We start from the raw sequence: 15293 nt of genomic DNA, 5'->3' as shown, positions 1-15293 counted from the left end.
AATTGGTTTTACATTATATATTTGTATATAAAAGTTACTTAGGCAGGCATGTGTGTGTGTGTGTGTGTTGTGTGTGTTTTTGTGTGCCGACTTACATGCTAATACACGCTAGATATTATTTACTTACCATTTAATATGTTCCTCTTCTACTACTCCTCTCTTTGATTCGTTCGGGGTTTGACAGGACCTTCCAAGAAGCGCCAAATAGTACAGAATGTACAGTTATACAGTTCATAGGGTTTGTTTGTTTCTTTGTTTGTTTAGGTACAGCAATGCGAAAAACGAAAGTGTTGCCATAATGCATTTGCATGTGTGTGTGTGTGTGTGTGTGTGTACAGCAGTGTGTGTGTAGTACAAAAAAGATGGCAGCTCTGCATGTAAAGCGTAACGGTTCAACACACTAAAGTATCGCTATGGATATTCGTTAATCGTAATTGTTAATCGTTCCTTAAATGGACTTTCGGCATGATCGCACACTCCGATACTCCGCACACACGATGACACGTCTCATCATATCATCATATTCTATATGATTTACACTCCACTCGATATACATAAATCCCCTTTGCTAAAGTTATATATAAACTATTCCATTCTGAAGTATTGACAGTCACAGGCTCTATACGAAGCATGCATGCCCTTTGTTTTGTTTTGTTTTGCTTTGTTTTTTGTTGGTATTTCGTTTGCTCATTAAATATATATATATCTATATATATATATATGTATGTATATGTGTGTATGCTATTGTATATACTCAATACGTTTGTATATAATATGTATGTAGTATGTTTTACGCTCTAGATTTAGTTTCGATCCTCCTTAACTTCCGTCTCCTATCATCTCCTCAACTCTGCTTTTCTCTTGGTGTAAAAAAATGCTCTTCCCTCAATCTCAATCTCAATCTCAATCTCAGCGTCTACCCCGTTCTGTTTTGTTTCTTTTAAAAGCGTATTTTTGTACAAACACAAATCGACAAAGGACATTTGTGTAATTAACATAACATTTAAACTATTCGATATCAAAAGTCTTGAGGCGTTAGTGCAGCGTTTCATAGTAGGCCTGTCTCCACGTTGTGCTCCGTGCCCAGGGTGCTCGGATCAAAGTTCAGCTTCAACTCTCCAGCCACCACAATCTCCGATATGCAGCCCACAATGCCGCTGTAGTAGCGCCGATGCGTGAAGTATGCCACATCCGGCATTCCACCTATAGTAGAAGATTTAAATTAACGATTGATTTATGTAGCCTACGAGTCTCTAGTCTGGAATCCAATGGAATCTATCCAATACGTACCAACATATAGGCCAGTATCTGTATTTAGTTGACGCAGCTTGCCAGGCGCTCGCTGCGTGGACGTTTTGCGGCCATCAACCTCCAGATAGCCCTCCTGTGAGTTCCTGTAGGAAAATGGTATAACAAATCATCATCAATGATCCCTGTACTTGCAGTTCAGTCAATTTAAGTCCTTACCTTATAGCTCTCACGCGATGCCACAGGCCATCGCTGACCTTGGTGCCATTGAAGCGAATGTCAACCTCACCAGAGCCCAAATCATAGCGAAAGTGCAAATATCTGGAAGGAAAGAAGTGATTAATAAATTAGGCATGCAATGGATCCCATTTACTTCGTTACGAACCCCTTTTCAATGCCCAGGGACAAATAGTCGTCGTGCTCCTCCGTCGTTCCCTGGCGGCCTGTCCAGAGGATGACGCCATTCTCTGAGTGCGTCTTGATGCGCAGATTTAGATCAATGTTGTAGCTAATGATCTGGCTCATGGTGTCCGCATCGTTGTAGTGGAAATAGCTGTCGGCGCCAGCGAAGCAGGCCCCAAAGTTCTTGCGAACTCCTTGCACCTGCGACTGGTGCTCCGCGGAGAGGTCGAACTTCTTCAGCAGGCTCCAGTCCGTGTGGGTCTGTGGCGTGGTGGAGGCATGGCCCTCCAGATGAACCTCCAGCTCTGAATGCAGCACTGGCGACAGCAGTTCGTCGTTGTCGTCGTCGTTGTAGTCCTCACTGTACTGCACTGTCTCGCTTGAGGAAACCCCGCTGGGTGCCGGTGCTGCCTGCACGGCGGGCTCTGCCTTTTTGTGGCTGCTGTGCGTGTTCGAGTTGGACATGATGCGCTTCATGTCCTCGTTCAGCTGCTTCCGCTGGTAGTCCTCGGTCCCGTCCGAGGCATCGAAAAGGGACTCGTCAAAGACAAAGGCATTGCTGTCATCCTCCGCCGACAAAACCGGACCACCCTTGATGCTCTGGCTGCTCTGACTGCTGGTTGCCATGGCATCGGCATACTCCTGCTGCTGCAGGCTGGCCACCCAGTCGTTGTTATCATCAAAGGTGAGAATGTCGCTGTCCGGATTCGTCTGGAAACTTTCATAGTGGGTGGGCAGGCGGCTCAATTTGTGGGCAAAGGCTGCATTTGGCTTCTGGTGGTGCTCGTGCTTGCTCACTTGAAGCTTGCCCGAGTGCTTGGCCGTGGCCATGGCAGGTGGAGTTGGGGGTGAAGAAGGAGAAGGCGTCTGCGGTTGTCTCTTCCCTGGCATCAGCTGCTGTGGCTGCTGCTCCTGCTGGTTCTGCTGCTGCTGCTGCTGCTGCTGCACAAAGCGGAATATGATATCATCTTCGATTTCCTCATTGCTAAGAGCCCCTGCTGTGGCTTCCTCATCATCCGTCGCCAGTGGAGCTGTGGAGGGGGGCTTGGCTGTGGTTGTACTTGTGCTTGTGGTTGTTGTGGTAGTGGCACCAGTGGTGGTGGTGGCAGGTGGCTTATGCAAATTCTTGCGCTTCTTCGAGTGCTTCTTGTGCGCCACGACCGAGACTTTCTTGGCCACGGCCTCCTCTGGTTCTCGTTCTCTTTCTCTATTGTGCTTGGTCTCGAGTGCCTTGGATTTGTGTAGAGCCAGCTCCGGCAGCAGCTCGGGCGGCACTTCGGCGGCCTTGTTGCAGCGCTCGTTGTAGATGCTGCAGCGGCACTCGTAGCTCTCCATTTGCGGCACGCACTCCGCCAGGGGTCCGCACGGTCGGGCCACACAGGCGTGGGGGCAGTTGCCAATGTTGCTGCCCCCCAGCGCCTCAGACACAATGCCCAGCGAGTGGCCATTGATATCAATCTGTGGCGCAGGGAAACGAGTACATTAGAGTGTGGAAACTGTATGGGATTCAAGCTCACTTACCCTTTGAATGCATCCCACAAAGAATGGCTTGTACTTGAGGTCCAGCGGCAGGCGGTCCACGTGGTTGACGCCGCCCACAAACAGATTCTGCTCCAGGGACAAGTGCCAGAAGCCATTCGAGGATATGGTCATGACCTCCTGGTGCTGATCGATCTGTGGAATGGAGGGAAACGTAGTAAATGCAATTAAATCTATGAGAATTTCCACGACGCTCACCTTCAGCACTGCCAAGCGAGCAGTCCGAGAGATCTTGATGGTGTGCCACTGTCCCATGCTGATGGAGTACTCACTCCTGCGAAAGGGGAAACGTAAGATATGAGTTACCCTTGGGCGGCTAAGCTTTCATCAATCCCTCTTACCGCACCACTGCGGGTCCACTTCCCAGGTCAAAGGCAAACTCCACAAAGCCATCGTTCAGGTAGAGGGCAATGAAGTCGCCGCGCTGCTCTGGGCCAGAGTACAGGATGAGGCCATCAGCCTGTTCTGGCTTCAGGATCACCTTCAGTTCCAGCCAGATCAATGCGCTGTCGCCGAGCGGCGCATAGCGAAGAAACGACGAGCCATTGAAGGCGGGAACCTATGACCATTTTGTATGTAGAAATGTTTCCTTTAGGAAGGTCCCAATGAAACTCACCTGAAGATCCATGCGAATCTCGCAGAGATCCCCGACAAATCCAATGGGACAGAGACAGACGGCTCCCTGGTCCGAGGGCAGGCACTTGCCACCATGCTGGCAGGGATAGCGCACACACTTGTCCGTGGAGCAGTCCTCTGTGTTGTTTACAGACAATGAGTTGAGCATAAGGAACCCCGAAATGACTGTCAAACACTCACGTATGTCGAAGCCATTGATGACATCGCCCAGCGGATGTTCGGTGAACTTGTAGTCGTGCTCGTTGGCCACAAAGCGTCGAATGCAGCCGGAGAAACCCTCCGCCAGGGGCAGGCGCTTGGCCAGGCCCGTGATGTTGCCAATGCCACCCAGGAAGACAGGCTCACGGAAGGTGATGCGCGAGAATAGGCCCTGAAGGCAAAGAATTAGCTCATCAGTAAGAAAGGAAATTCTGGGGTTCGCTCCACTCACATTCGATCTGCCCTGGACCTTGGTGCCGTGATTCAGCACCAGCCAGGCATCCCAGCGATGACGGTAGATGATCACCGAGTTCCATTCGTTCAGCATAATGGTCTCCCGCGACCGCACGCTGCCCACGCCCGAGCCGCAGTCGAACCAGAACTCCACGAATCCCTTATTAAGCAGCAGGGCCATGAAGTCCCCAGTTAGATCGTCCCGCTCGCCGCTCAGCAATATGATGCCATCAAAGGACTCTGGACGGAACTCTACGCGCAGCTGGACGTGCTTGTAAGCGCCATGAAGTGCGGCAAATGCCAGCCAGGAGCGCTTGGCAAAGCGCGGCACATTTGCGCGTATATCTGTGGATGAGAGTGGAAAGGCAATGCACATTAGCTGCATTTAATATCCCCAAAGTGAGGGGAAACCATCTCTTACCATCCTGGCAGCCTTTGCCCGTCTTGCCAAAGGGACACAGGCAGCGGGAGCTGGCGGCGGTTGCCTCCAAGGCACAGATGCCATCGGCTCCACAATCCAGATTGCAACTGGAACTGCTGTTCGGAAAGGTCATTCAATAAGCTTTGATACAAAGAAGCAGATTGCCCACCCACCTGCTGGTGCTGGTAGCTGCTGCCTCTGATGATGTTCCTGTGATTGCTGCTACTCCCACATCCGTTTCTGATATGTTACTCCGATTAGTGTACATCCTCGTGATATGCATTTGAACTTTGCTGTTGCTGTAGCTGTTGGTCTTGCGATTCCTGTTCTTGCCGGAGTTCCTATTCGTATTGCTTGTCGTCTGATATGTTTGCGATTTGCTGTTGCTGTTGCTGTTGCTGTTACTGTTGGTGTTGCGTCTTAAATTTAATTGATTATTGTTGACATCGTCGTAGATGGACATGTCGGACTTGTAGCTATAGTAGTCATCCCCACCATCCGCACCATTGCCCACCCAATAGTCCATGTCCAGTTGGCTCTGGCCATTGCCACTGTCTGCCGTTGGTTGGGCTGGGGCTTCTGTTGTGGTTGTGGTGGTCCTGGTGCTGGTTTTGGTTTTGGTTTTAGGCGCTGCGGTGGTACTGATTGTGGTTGTGCTCGCCGTGCTGGCCACTTTAAAATCGCCCACCTCCGGCTCGGGGCCATCGCCCTCTGAATTGAAATTGATGCTCTCCGCTGATATGTAATAATCGTTTGAATTGACTTTCTGTTGCTGCTGCTGTCGCTCCTGCCGCTCCTGCAGCCTCAAAGTGCTGTCATCGCTCTCGCTGTAGTCGTAGCTATCGCCATCCGCTTCGGACTCATCTACTCCGTTCCCATTCCCTGCAGCACCGGGGCCACCTCCAGCGGCATACACCGCCTGGGACATCAGTTTGCTGTCATCGTTGGCCAGCTTTGCGCTGAACGAGGCTCCCTTCTGATACAGGACATCCTCGTCGGACTTGCCACGGCCATCAGATCCGTTGCCTGTGGAATTAATAACTGCAAAGTGGCGAAAATAGTTTACAAAAATTCAACACCAAGAAGAAGAAGATTCATTTGTTCATTACAGATATTTCATACCTAATACCAAACAATTTCATTTAATTACAAACTCTACAATTTCCTCCCTGTGTCAAATGCAGAAAATTCCTAGTGGATATCTATCTGGACCCCCTCTCGCACTTCTAAATTGTAAACTTCTTTGTACATTTTTTGGTTATTTTGCAGCTCGTGTTTCCCATATTTATTTGACACCGTGTTGTGGCAATTGTGGCAAAACTACCTGTCATAAAGCAATTGTTGCAAAACTGTCGGAAATTAAATTGAAAATATACGCCAGCGGGGAGCAGGGAGTGCGGCAGGCAACAATATCAATTTGCCGTGCCCCCACCTATTGGATAAACCGGCTGAGAAAATTCAAAATAATAATAATAATAATTCACCAAAAATAAATGAATGAGAGTAAATAACAGCACAGAATAACAAACGGCATAAAACAGACTGCCCGATCCGATAGAATCTCCCATCCATTACGGCGGGGACACTTCCCGGACAATAACTGAATTGGCAAATCAATTTGTGGATCAAGGGGGTTCGGTCACCCAACGCACCTTGACAGCTGTAACCGTTCTTGTTCAGCTCGTAGCCCTCGATGCAGTCGCACTCGTACATCCCGTCGTGGATCTCATAGCAGAGCTGCTCGCAGGGACTGGTGTGGCCGCAGCGACCTGTAAAGGGAGTAAGAAGAGGGGGGAGGGAGAGAACAGTCATTAGCATTTGGGTGAGCCGTACTCCAACTACACATGTATATATGTACATATGTGTGTGGTAGATGCACTGATAGGGAGGCGCTCTTATGGGTCTAGGGCGTGTTGCTGGTCGAGCCATAGTCCATCCAGTTCATAATTTCAGTCCATTTTATTTCGAGTTGAGTGTCCTGCGTGTCCAGGTCCAGGTCTATGGCTGTTATGGCTGTGATGGGTGGATGGGTGGGCCCTTCTCTGGGTGTGACCGACGTGTCCGCAATAAATTCTAATAAGCTTTAAGGACTTTGGGCCTGGCATGGTCTGGTGGTCTGGTTCCTGGTCTCTGCTCAAGGCATACGCTTTTGGTAATTTACTGCCTGGCACTGGCAACATTTCAGTGGGCCCTTCCGCCCAGCACTCCAACTGTTGAGCCCATACACACACACACACACAAGCATCTACTTAAATAACTGGGTTGTGTGTTGGTGTGCGTTTTCGATAGGTATTTGAGCCAAGATGCAAAAGGATTGGGCTCTCTGTTCGATTCGTATGTAATTTGAATGCAAATCTCCTGCAGTGGCAAAATCAGAGGCAAATGCATTTCACTTGACACCGAAAACAGGGCTTCCAACGCCTCTTTCTGAGGCGGAAAGAAAAGTAAAACATTACTGGGCTTACGCATACGCCCGAGTGGCCCTGCCACTTACGTCATACATTGTATTAAATGGAACGAACTGGCACAAACACACACAAAAACACAAACTCAAACTCAAACACTCACACAAAACCCATTCCAAAGTGGTGAGGCAGCTGAGGCAGCTGAAGATGGAGACGGAAGCCACGAACACGTCAGCTACTCTGTTAAAGTGCCATCAGGAGAGCCAGTGGCATGGAGCATGAGGCATGGGGCAGACACGCTCAGACACAAGCTCATGCATGCATGCAGGCTTGCTAGTTGATTAAGCAACTGTGGGGACGATTAAAGTGCACTGGACACTGGAGCATACAGCACACACATTTGCATATGCACACACACACACAATTGACAGTCTCGTCCCTGGTTCCTGTCTCTCCATCTCTGCTTGGTGCCTCTGCCCTGTGCATTGAGTATTCAAATTGAAATTGAAAAATCGCATTTTGTATGCAATTGAAATCGAAGTGTCAGCAGCACACATCATCATCAGCTTCATCGGATTCAGCTTCAGCTTCAGAATCGGCCCATCAACTGTTGATGTCATTCCCAAAACGTGACTGAAAACTCGTCAATTCATAAAACTTCCAATTACATAACATTCACGCCATCTCTCTCTATATTTCGCTGTCTGTCCCTTTCTATGCATGTACCGCACGCATAATTAAGTTGCTCATTAATGTCAAAGGCCGGGGTTCTGGTCACACAATGGACAAGGGACGTCGCCAATTGATATGTCAGGGCGCAGTGTCCTCCACTTCAGTCCTCTCCTCTCCAGGGTTCTCTTCAAAATTGAAATGCCGATATCGAATACCAGAATTTCCGCAATTAGACACATACACAGGAATGTGGGTAGGGCTGGGGTGAGGGCTGGCTGTGGGTTAACATAATCAAATTTCATACGCACCTTGGAAGGCCGCCTCCTCTGGCTCCACAATGGCACTGACAGTGGCGCTGGCAGTCGAGAGTAGCAGCAGCCACACGAACCCCGCTCGATAATGATGGTGTTGATGCTTTGAAGTACACATGGTGCTCGCTCCTTGCTCTCCTCTCGTCGGTTGGCAGTGGTCCACAGGTGTGCTCAATGGCTCGCAATGCCTGCTGATATGTGCGCTTCTCTTTTCTGTGGCTATGCGGGATGGGATGGGACGAGTGGCAGGCACCTCACTTCAGTTCAGTTCAGTTCAGACTGGAGTCCCAGTTTCGTTGCTGATTCTGATTCCGAATCCGACTTTGGCCATCAGCCAGCGGCGAGCATTGAGCGTGCATGCGTCTCGAAGTTGCCACTGCGACTGTTGCTCGGCCTCGGTCTCTGCTGCTGCTGTTGCTGCTGTTGCTGCTGCTCCTTCTGCTGCTCTGGAAAATACACACACACACATAAAACACAAACAAACAGGCGACACAAGCGCGCAATTAGTAAACGTTGCCCAAAAGTGGAGGCGAAGCCAAAAGCAAATCAAGTGGTCATTATAATATAACCACAAATTGCAAAACACGCAATGGGCAAATGGAACATAGCGGCAAGGAGCAATCAGCTCAGCGGTGGGTATTGCCCATTGGGTGTGGGCATGGGCATGGGCATGGGCCGTGGCCCATGGGCTCCCTCGGCTCCATGATTCATGGCAGTAGTAAAATCAATAGGGACCGCCATGGCAACGACGCCACAACAAATAGACAAAGCCCTCAATTTCGGTGTGGTATCAAACCCCAACCACTTCCATTTCCACCCTCCACTCGCATCAACGCCCCCTCTGAGAGGCATGCCACCTGGCGGTCCTACCTTAAGCCAAACATACATATCTATGTGCATACAGATATACGAACTGTGTGGCCAAGTAATTAGAAATCAATATGTCGACAATTTGGCAGAGCCCGGCCCGTGCCCGTGCCCGTAACCATCCAACACACAGAACAGTCAGACGTAATCCTCCTTCCTACTCGCAGTTTTGTGGAAAAAATCGAAATCAAAAACGGATAGACACAAAGATTTTTGGGATTATTTATTTTCCTTTCAGCCGATTGAAAATTGAAATGTCAGCTAGGGGAAAAGTCAGCGTGGAAATGCCTAAAGCATGGATCAGACGCATGTCCATTCTATCTTTCTATCTTTCTACTCTCCATTGCCAACTCTTTCGCACTGGAGCTGATTTTTAGTGGATTGTCTAGCCTACTTAGTGGGGTAAGCATTGCAGTTCTTCACACTGCAGCTGACACTGCCACTGCTGCTGCTGCAGCTCCTGAATATGATACTCTGGCTCCTGTGCTTTTATATATTTAATTCCGTTTTATGTATATGTATCTAAATAGATGTATATATGTATATGCTATATGCTATGCGACTCAACTGGGGCATGTCACTCTGATGGCACATCTTTCGGTAGGAACGATAAAGCGAGAGAGACTGAGAGGGATAGATACAGTGGCAGTGGATTGTGAAACTCACCTAAGCTGCCGATCATTAGCTTCAAACTAAATAGGAGTTGTTTGCCATGAAGGCAAATTAATTAAAAATTTCAAACTTTATAAATAAACAATAAATTAAACCACTCTTTTGGTGCTGCCAGTGGAGCGACACTTGGCCACTGGCATCAACAGCCCACATCACTCCATGCCATAATGGTGTATCCCATCAATCGCTGCGACAGCCAATTTTCTACTACTTGGATATGTATATATATTTTTTTTGGCAATTTTCCATTCCCTCTTTCTTGGCTCGTCCTTTGCTTTGGTTTCTCAATTTAATATTTTTTCCTGTTTTCTTTCTGTGGTTGTTGCGAGTGTGTGACTGTGGTAATGTGGCTCTTTGGTTGTGCGTGCAAAAAAAGTTTTCAGTTTATTTTTTTACACGTTCCACGCTGGGGCAAAAAAACCCATTCCGTAACTGTCTCAAGTTGGGATTTTCTTCATTTTTGTTTTGCTTTCTTTTTATTTATTTTTGGTGAGGCCCACCAAATGTTGCCGTATTCATTTTATATCGATTTTTCCACCTTGGCTATTTACGCCGCCAGACTTGCCCACACACACACACTGGCGGCACACACTCAAACAACTACTCACACGCAGACATTTAGACATACAGACATATTCTGCAGAGGTTGACATACTACTCTTATCCCCCCCATAACCCATGCGAGCACTTCTTCAGCATGTGACCACTCTCTCTCTCTCTCTCTCTGTCTGCCGCTCTCTGGCTCGTTTTATATGTGTATTTCCCATTGCTTTCATTGGGGATTTCATTCTTACACTAGTTTTTTTACTGTTCGAGCTTTTGTTGTATTCGTATGCTTTTTTTCTTGAATTTTTATTGCGTTTTTAATGGCATTCCTTTCCGGTACGACGCCTTCGACTGGCCAGCAATTGTTGAAGGCTGTCGCCTCGTGCGGTGCAGCCAGCCACACAGTAGAGAATCCAGGAGCTTGTTTCCTTTTTTTTTTGTTTTTTGTGCCAAAATGCATGCCAGCCGCATGCAGGTGTATATGGCTCTGAGTGTTCGCCTGCTAGTGGCATGGGGGTGGTATGGAAAACTCATTATTCAGGTAAATGCTGCTGCTGCTTCACAAAAACGTGCGCTCATTTGGCTGGAAAATGTGTGCGCCATGCAATGCAGCAAAAGCTTGCCACTTGAGCTCTGAGTGGCTTCGGAAACTAATTAAAACACATTGCCATCGAAGTTAATAGTCACCCCCGATGCCAAACCCATGTCCAAAATATCATGGGAGTCCATAAAGAAAACTTGACGCTTCGCTTTGATAAAGTTGATCAACCCAATTAGTCGACTAATGGACAAAAATGAATGCTTACAGTGGCATTGATTTGATTGCACAATTAAGTGAGAAGTCGTGGCCTCTGAAGACTGGATGGATCCGCACTTTGTCATTTATCACCGATTAACATCCACAGCGGGCGACGACTCCTCTGCCATCCGAGAGTTGTGCCAGGGCTCTGGCTTTAAGCTTTTTGGGGGGCTATCCAGATCCAGCCCATCGTAAATTCAAAACTTTTGCACCCTGCATCAGAGTTAGGAACGTGACCGCAAAGTGAAGAGGAATTTTCAGGGGATACGAGCAACGTAACATAACCGCTGGTAGATTTTCCCGGTCAGAAATGGAAGCTGCTTGGAAAGTTTTCATAGCCAGCGAGAGATATGCCCGAAAATACAGAACTATGCAGCTGGGTGAGTGAAAGTGGTAACTGAATTATTTGCGAGAATATTTTTTACAGTTTCTGATATGCATACAAAAAGTGAGTGGGGTGGGGGGTGGGGCGTTGCAGGAGAAAATCCCGTTCCCATTTCCATTCGCATGGGGGCTTCGTGCACGGGGAAAACCTGCTTGGTCAGGGCTTTTTCCTTCAATTATTTAGACATTTCACTCGATTGTGTGGCTGCTTTATTGATTCGAAAGGCGAACAAGGCCAAACAACTACAAAACGGCGAGTATATCCCGGCCAGTCTCTGAGTGGCTCTCAGGAAAGGCGGCTTCAGCCTGCTGATGTCACTGATGGTAAAAAGTTTATACAGAAAGCCAATAACAGGAAAGTCCCAGCACTACTCGTAAAACAGCAACAAGAACCACAATACAGAACAGAAAATAGAGAGAGAAAGCAGAAAGGCTAAGTTGGAATGAAACAAAACAAAGCAGCGGCGGGGAATAAAGAGAACGCGAGAGAGGAAAAAGAAATGATGGCAAACTGTAACTGTAGCCACACACAAAGGGAAGCGAAACCGTTAAGGCAGCAATAAATTGTGTTTTTATAAGGTAGGTAAATAGAGCACAAAATCCGTGGATAGCCAATTGAAGGGGAGGGCAGCAGCAACCACAAAATACACACACAAAAACCAGCGGGGGGAAGCTGAGGATACGAGGATTTATCATTTCGGGGAGGCGGAGGAATACGCATCCCACAGACAGACGCAGACTATGACTTTTGGACTGACCAAATGACAAGAAGATAGAACTAACCATTTAGAAGCAGTGGACACAGGATAAGTGTACCTTATAAAGATAACAATTAATATAAATGAAAGCTGCAAGTTCATTTGAAATAAATATATGTATAGTCTGAGTTATACAAACAGAGTAATCCGGGACAGCTGGGCGGCTAATGGGCGGTTTATGCTACCACAAATTCCTTTTGTGCAACAATTATCCATTAGCTTTACAAGAACATATAGAAAATGTTCCTTGACCAAAGCCTTCTATGCGATTCTAATAGTAGGAAGGTTATTCGTAATCTTAAATGATCTAAAATAAATGCTCGCAAAATATGGTTAGGCAAAAGAGTCTTCCTTCAGAAGACATGTCAGTTCAGCATTTATGCAAAATATTAAAATGCAAGCCCCAAATTCGTATCAAACTTTTCTCTACGCAAGAACGGGACGACGCCTTTAATGATTTCTGGAGCCCCCAAAGGCAAGCAATTAAAATGTTGGCCCTCTCAGGAGTTTGCACTGTTGGCGGCTTGAGGTTTGGCGCGTTTTTTTGGTGGTTGCTGCTGCCACTCCCGTCTTGGCATTGAGTGCCGAAATATCTGTTGGCCATGGCAATATCGCACATTCGCATACCATTCTGGGGGCCTAATTTATGGCAAATTCGCAGGTGCGCGCTTTACCCAGAGAGCTGTCAAAGGCCGCGTTTCTTTTCGGTACAGCACAGTGGCAGCAAAGCGGGAAAGCGGCGGGAAAAGCGCCAGCAAAAATGAAAGCAAAATAAGTTGAAGAAGAAGAGAAGATGAAGATGAAGAAGTGGAGGCAGGGAAAAACACAGTTGGCCAAAGCAATTTCCCAGCAAAGGACCTAAGGTCTAAAACAAAAGCAGACACACACACACATACACCAAGCAAGAGTGGGAGTCGAACGTGACGTCTGCGTGTGGGTGTACTGGAGTGTGGAAGTGTACGAGGGGAGGGTTGAAGAGAGCAAACACCAAAGGGAATTCTTGTAACTCTGAAAAAGGGGAGCTCCCAAAGACTTTTCAACTGCTTCGAGATGTGAATGAACTATTAATTATCAACATCAAAAGCAGCATTATGCGCCCGTTCATCATCATAGCCATCACTATTATCATCTGCATCGAGCGTAACTTTAGTTTGACCCATAATTACAAAAACTAAAGTTCAACTCTACTTTGTGTTTCTGTGTGTGTGGGGGGGATTGGGTGTGGGAGAGCACTTGGCCCCACTTGAAGTGGAGCCACTTTCCCTTTGCTGCCCCTGGCCCCAGGCCACATAAATTTCCATTATTTTACGTTTCCTGGAACTGTAAACTACATACAACAATAACGGTACTTACTCGCTCTGTTTCTGTTTCTGATTCTGTTTCTGTTGCTCTTGCTGGCCAAGTTCCGTTACGCTGCCAGCGCGCACCGTCTCCGCTTACAGTGCCGTCCCACCAACGTGCTCCGACGTCCTCGTTGATTTCTGCCTCCTTCTAGTCTGCTTCTTCCTCTGCTTTTATTTTTCGGCTTTCAGCGATTTTCGAGGTATTTACATTTACACACGCTCCCACTTACACAGACTTTCTAACACTCACTCACCCGCGCACACACTCAAACACACTGGGGCACATTCAGCTCTCGTATAAAACTGACTTTCACATTGCACTTGTAAATCCTCAATTGGTGGCGAAAACCTTGAGTTTTCGCATGCATATGTACTCGATATGTATTCTAAATAAATTATATAGAACTTCCACGTTTGGTTTAGTTTTCTTTTACGTTTCGTTGTCAAGTGCGTCGTTGTTTGTAGAGTTATTGCTGTTGATGTTGCTGTTGCTTTATGTATGTATATGTATTATTTTGGTTGTATCCTGCGAACGGATGTCTCTGATGACGGCGGCGCTGCGTTTTGTTTCGTTTTATTATACCGTTTATGTTGTGGAGCGTAACGTTTTTACACTCTAATTGACGGGAGACTTCTGAGCGTATCGAAGGCAATTGAAACGACGGAGAGGCCTGAGCCAGCAAAATTGCAAAGCGGACTCGGTGTGCTGCCCAACTGTGGCAGTTGGACTAAAGAGAGAGAGAGAGAACTGGAGAGCAGAAGTCAAACAAAATATAAAACCGCATGGGAAGGTAACAGGGCTGAGAGTCAAAGCATGAGCGCTGGAGAGAGCTTCCTGTGCTGACGGTAGGACGATTATCCGGGCATGGAAAGAAGCGCGAATTCAGTTCTGGTGGAGCTAATAGGGTTGCCAGGGACTGCTAATGTTCGAAAAGGGATTAAAAATATAAATAAATTTCGAGAAAGTTTAAGAAAAACACTGTACGCACTTGCAGCAAATAAACTGAGATGCAATTAATAAAAGTATGAATATTCAGCTAAGTCGTATCGAATTTGCCGTACACCTGACAGCCCTCAATGGACTCTCTGGAACTTTCTCTCTCCTTCTCTCGCTCTATTCGATTGCAAGCGCATGCGCTGCCAAAAACATTCCGGGCACACAACAACAAGAATGGCGAGAGAGCTTTCGTGGGCAGAGTGGGTGAGAGAGGAATGGAGTGGAAGGTACATGTATGCAAGGTGTGAAGCTCCTTTGACCATAGTTATCAATCGCAGCTATCCGCTGAGCTCTCTGTGGCCATTCCTCGCCTTGCATTGATGTAGCTTGCGCTGTTCACTGTTAAATAACAGCTGGTTGTTGCCGCTACCATCAACTTAACAGCCCAATCAACACCTACAGAGTGTAACATACACTTTAAAGGACATAAGCCCATAATGAACTCAACGACAGGCGGCATGAACAAAAACAACATGAGACTGAAGACAGACGGGTGACAGGGTGACGGGGTGACCTGGTGGTAGGATGAGCGTGTGTGATGTGGTGCAATGGGCAGTAAGTCAGCGGCGACAGCTGATCAGGTTGCGAGGGTTGTTTGCCTGCGCCGTGATACGATGCCACGATGCCAAGGGGGTCGCCAATGACCGAAAGCGGTTGAAAGAAATGAAAATGAGCAACACCAAAAGGAAAACAATATGCATACATATGCACGAGAAAAGGGGCAGGAATGTCCAATCCAGGACAGGCCAGACCAGGCCAGACGAGGGCATGGCCTTATCCCTATCCCAATGCCACCTTCCCCTCCCACGCCTCCATCCCATCCCCTTGGTAACCGAGACCAGCCAAGTGTGTGTGGCGGGG

The 15293-nt window shown here is 47.5% G+C and overlaps 1 protein-coding gene across 2 annotated transcripts; it reads right to left on the bottom strand.

Moving 5' to 3' along the window:
- Positions 1-251: 251 nt before the first annotated feature.
- Positions 252-14075, bottom strand: LOC117578405. Of its 2 annotated transcripts, XM_034267884.1 has the most exons (15): positions 13446-14075; positions 8064-8504; positions 6331-6447; positions 4852-5719; positions 4679-4794; positions 4256-4602; positions 4006-4195; positions 3806-3942; positions 3531-3748; positions 3388-3463; positions 3172-3324; positions 1634-3108; positions 1468-1569; positions 1291-1394; positions 252-1203 (listed from the first exon to the last, which is right to left on the bottom strand). In XM_034267884.1, the coding sequence occupies exons 2-15, from the start codon at positions 8182-8184 to the stop codon at positions 1049-1051; spliced, it is 4179 nt and encodes a 1392-aa protein (XP_034123775.1). In that variant the 5' UTR covers positions 8185-8504; positions 13446-14075; the 3' UTR covers positions 252-1048. The 2 variants fall into 2 exon arrangements, with proteins under 2 accessions (XP_034123775.1, XP_034132029.1); XM_034276138.1 differs by lacking the exon at positions 13446-14075 and having other exon boundaries at positions 8064-8512.
- Between the last annotated feature and the right edge of the window lie 1218 nt (positions 14076-15293).

The sequence above is a fragment of the Drosophila guanche genome, unplaced genomic scaffold (assembly GCF_900245975.1).
Source record: "Drosophila guanche unplaced genomic scaffold, DGUA_6, whole genome shotgun sequence".
In the NCBI taxonomy this organism is placed as follows: Eukaryota; Metazoa; Arthropoda; class Insecta; order Diptera; family Drosophilidae; genus Drosophila; species Drosophila guanche.
This window is presented reverse-complemented; position numbering and strand designations above follow the sequence as displayed.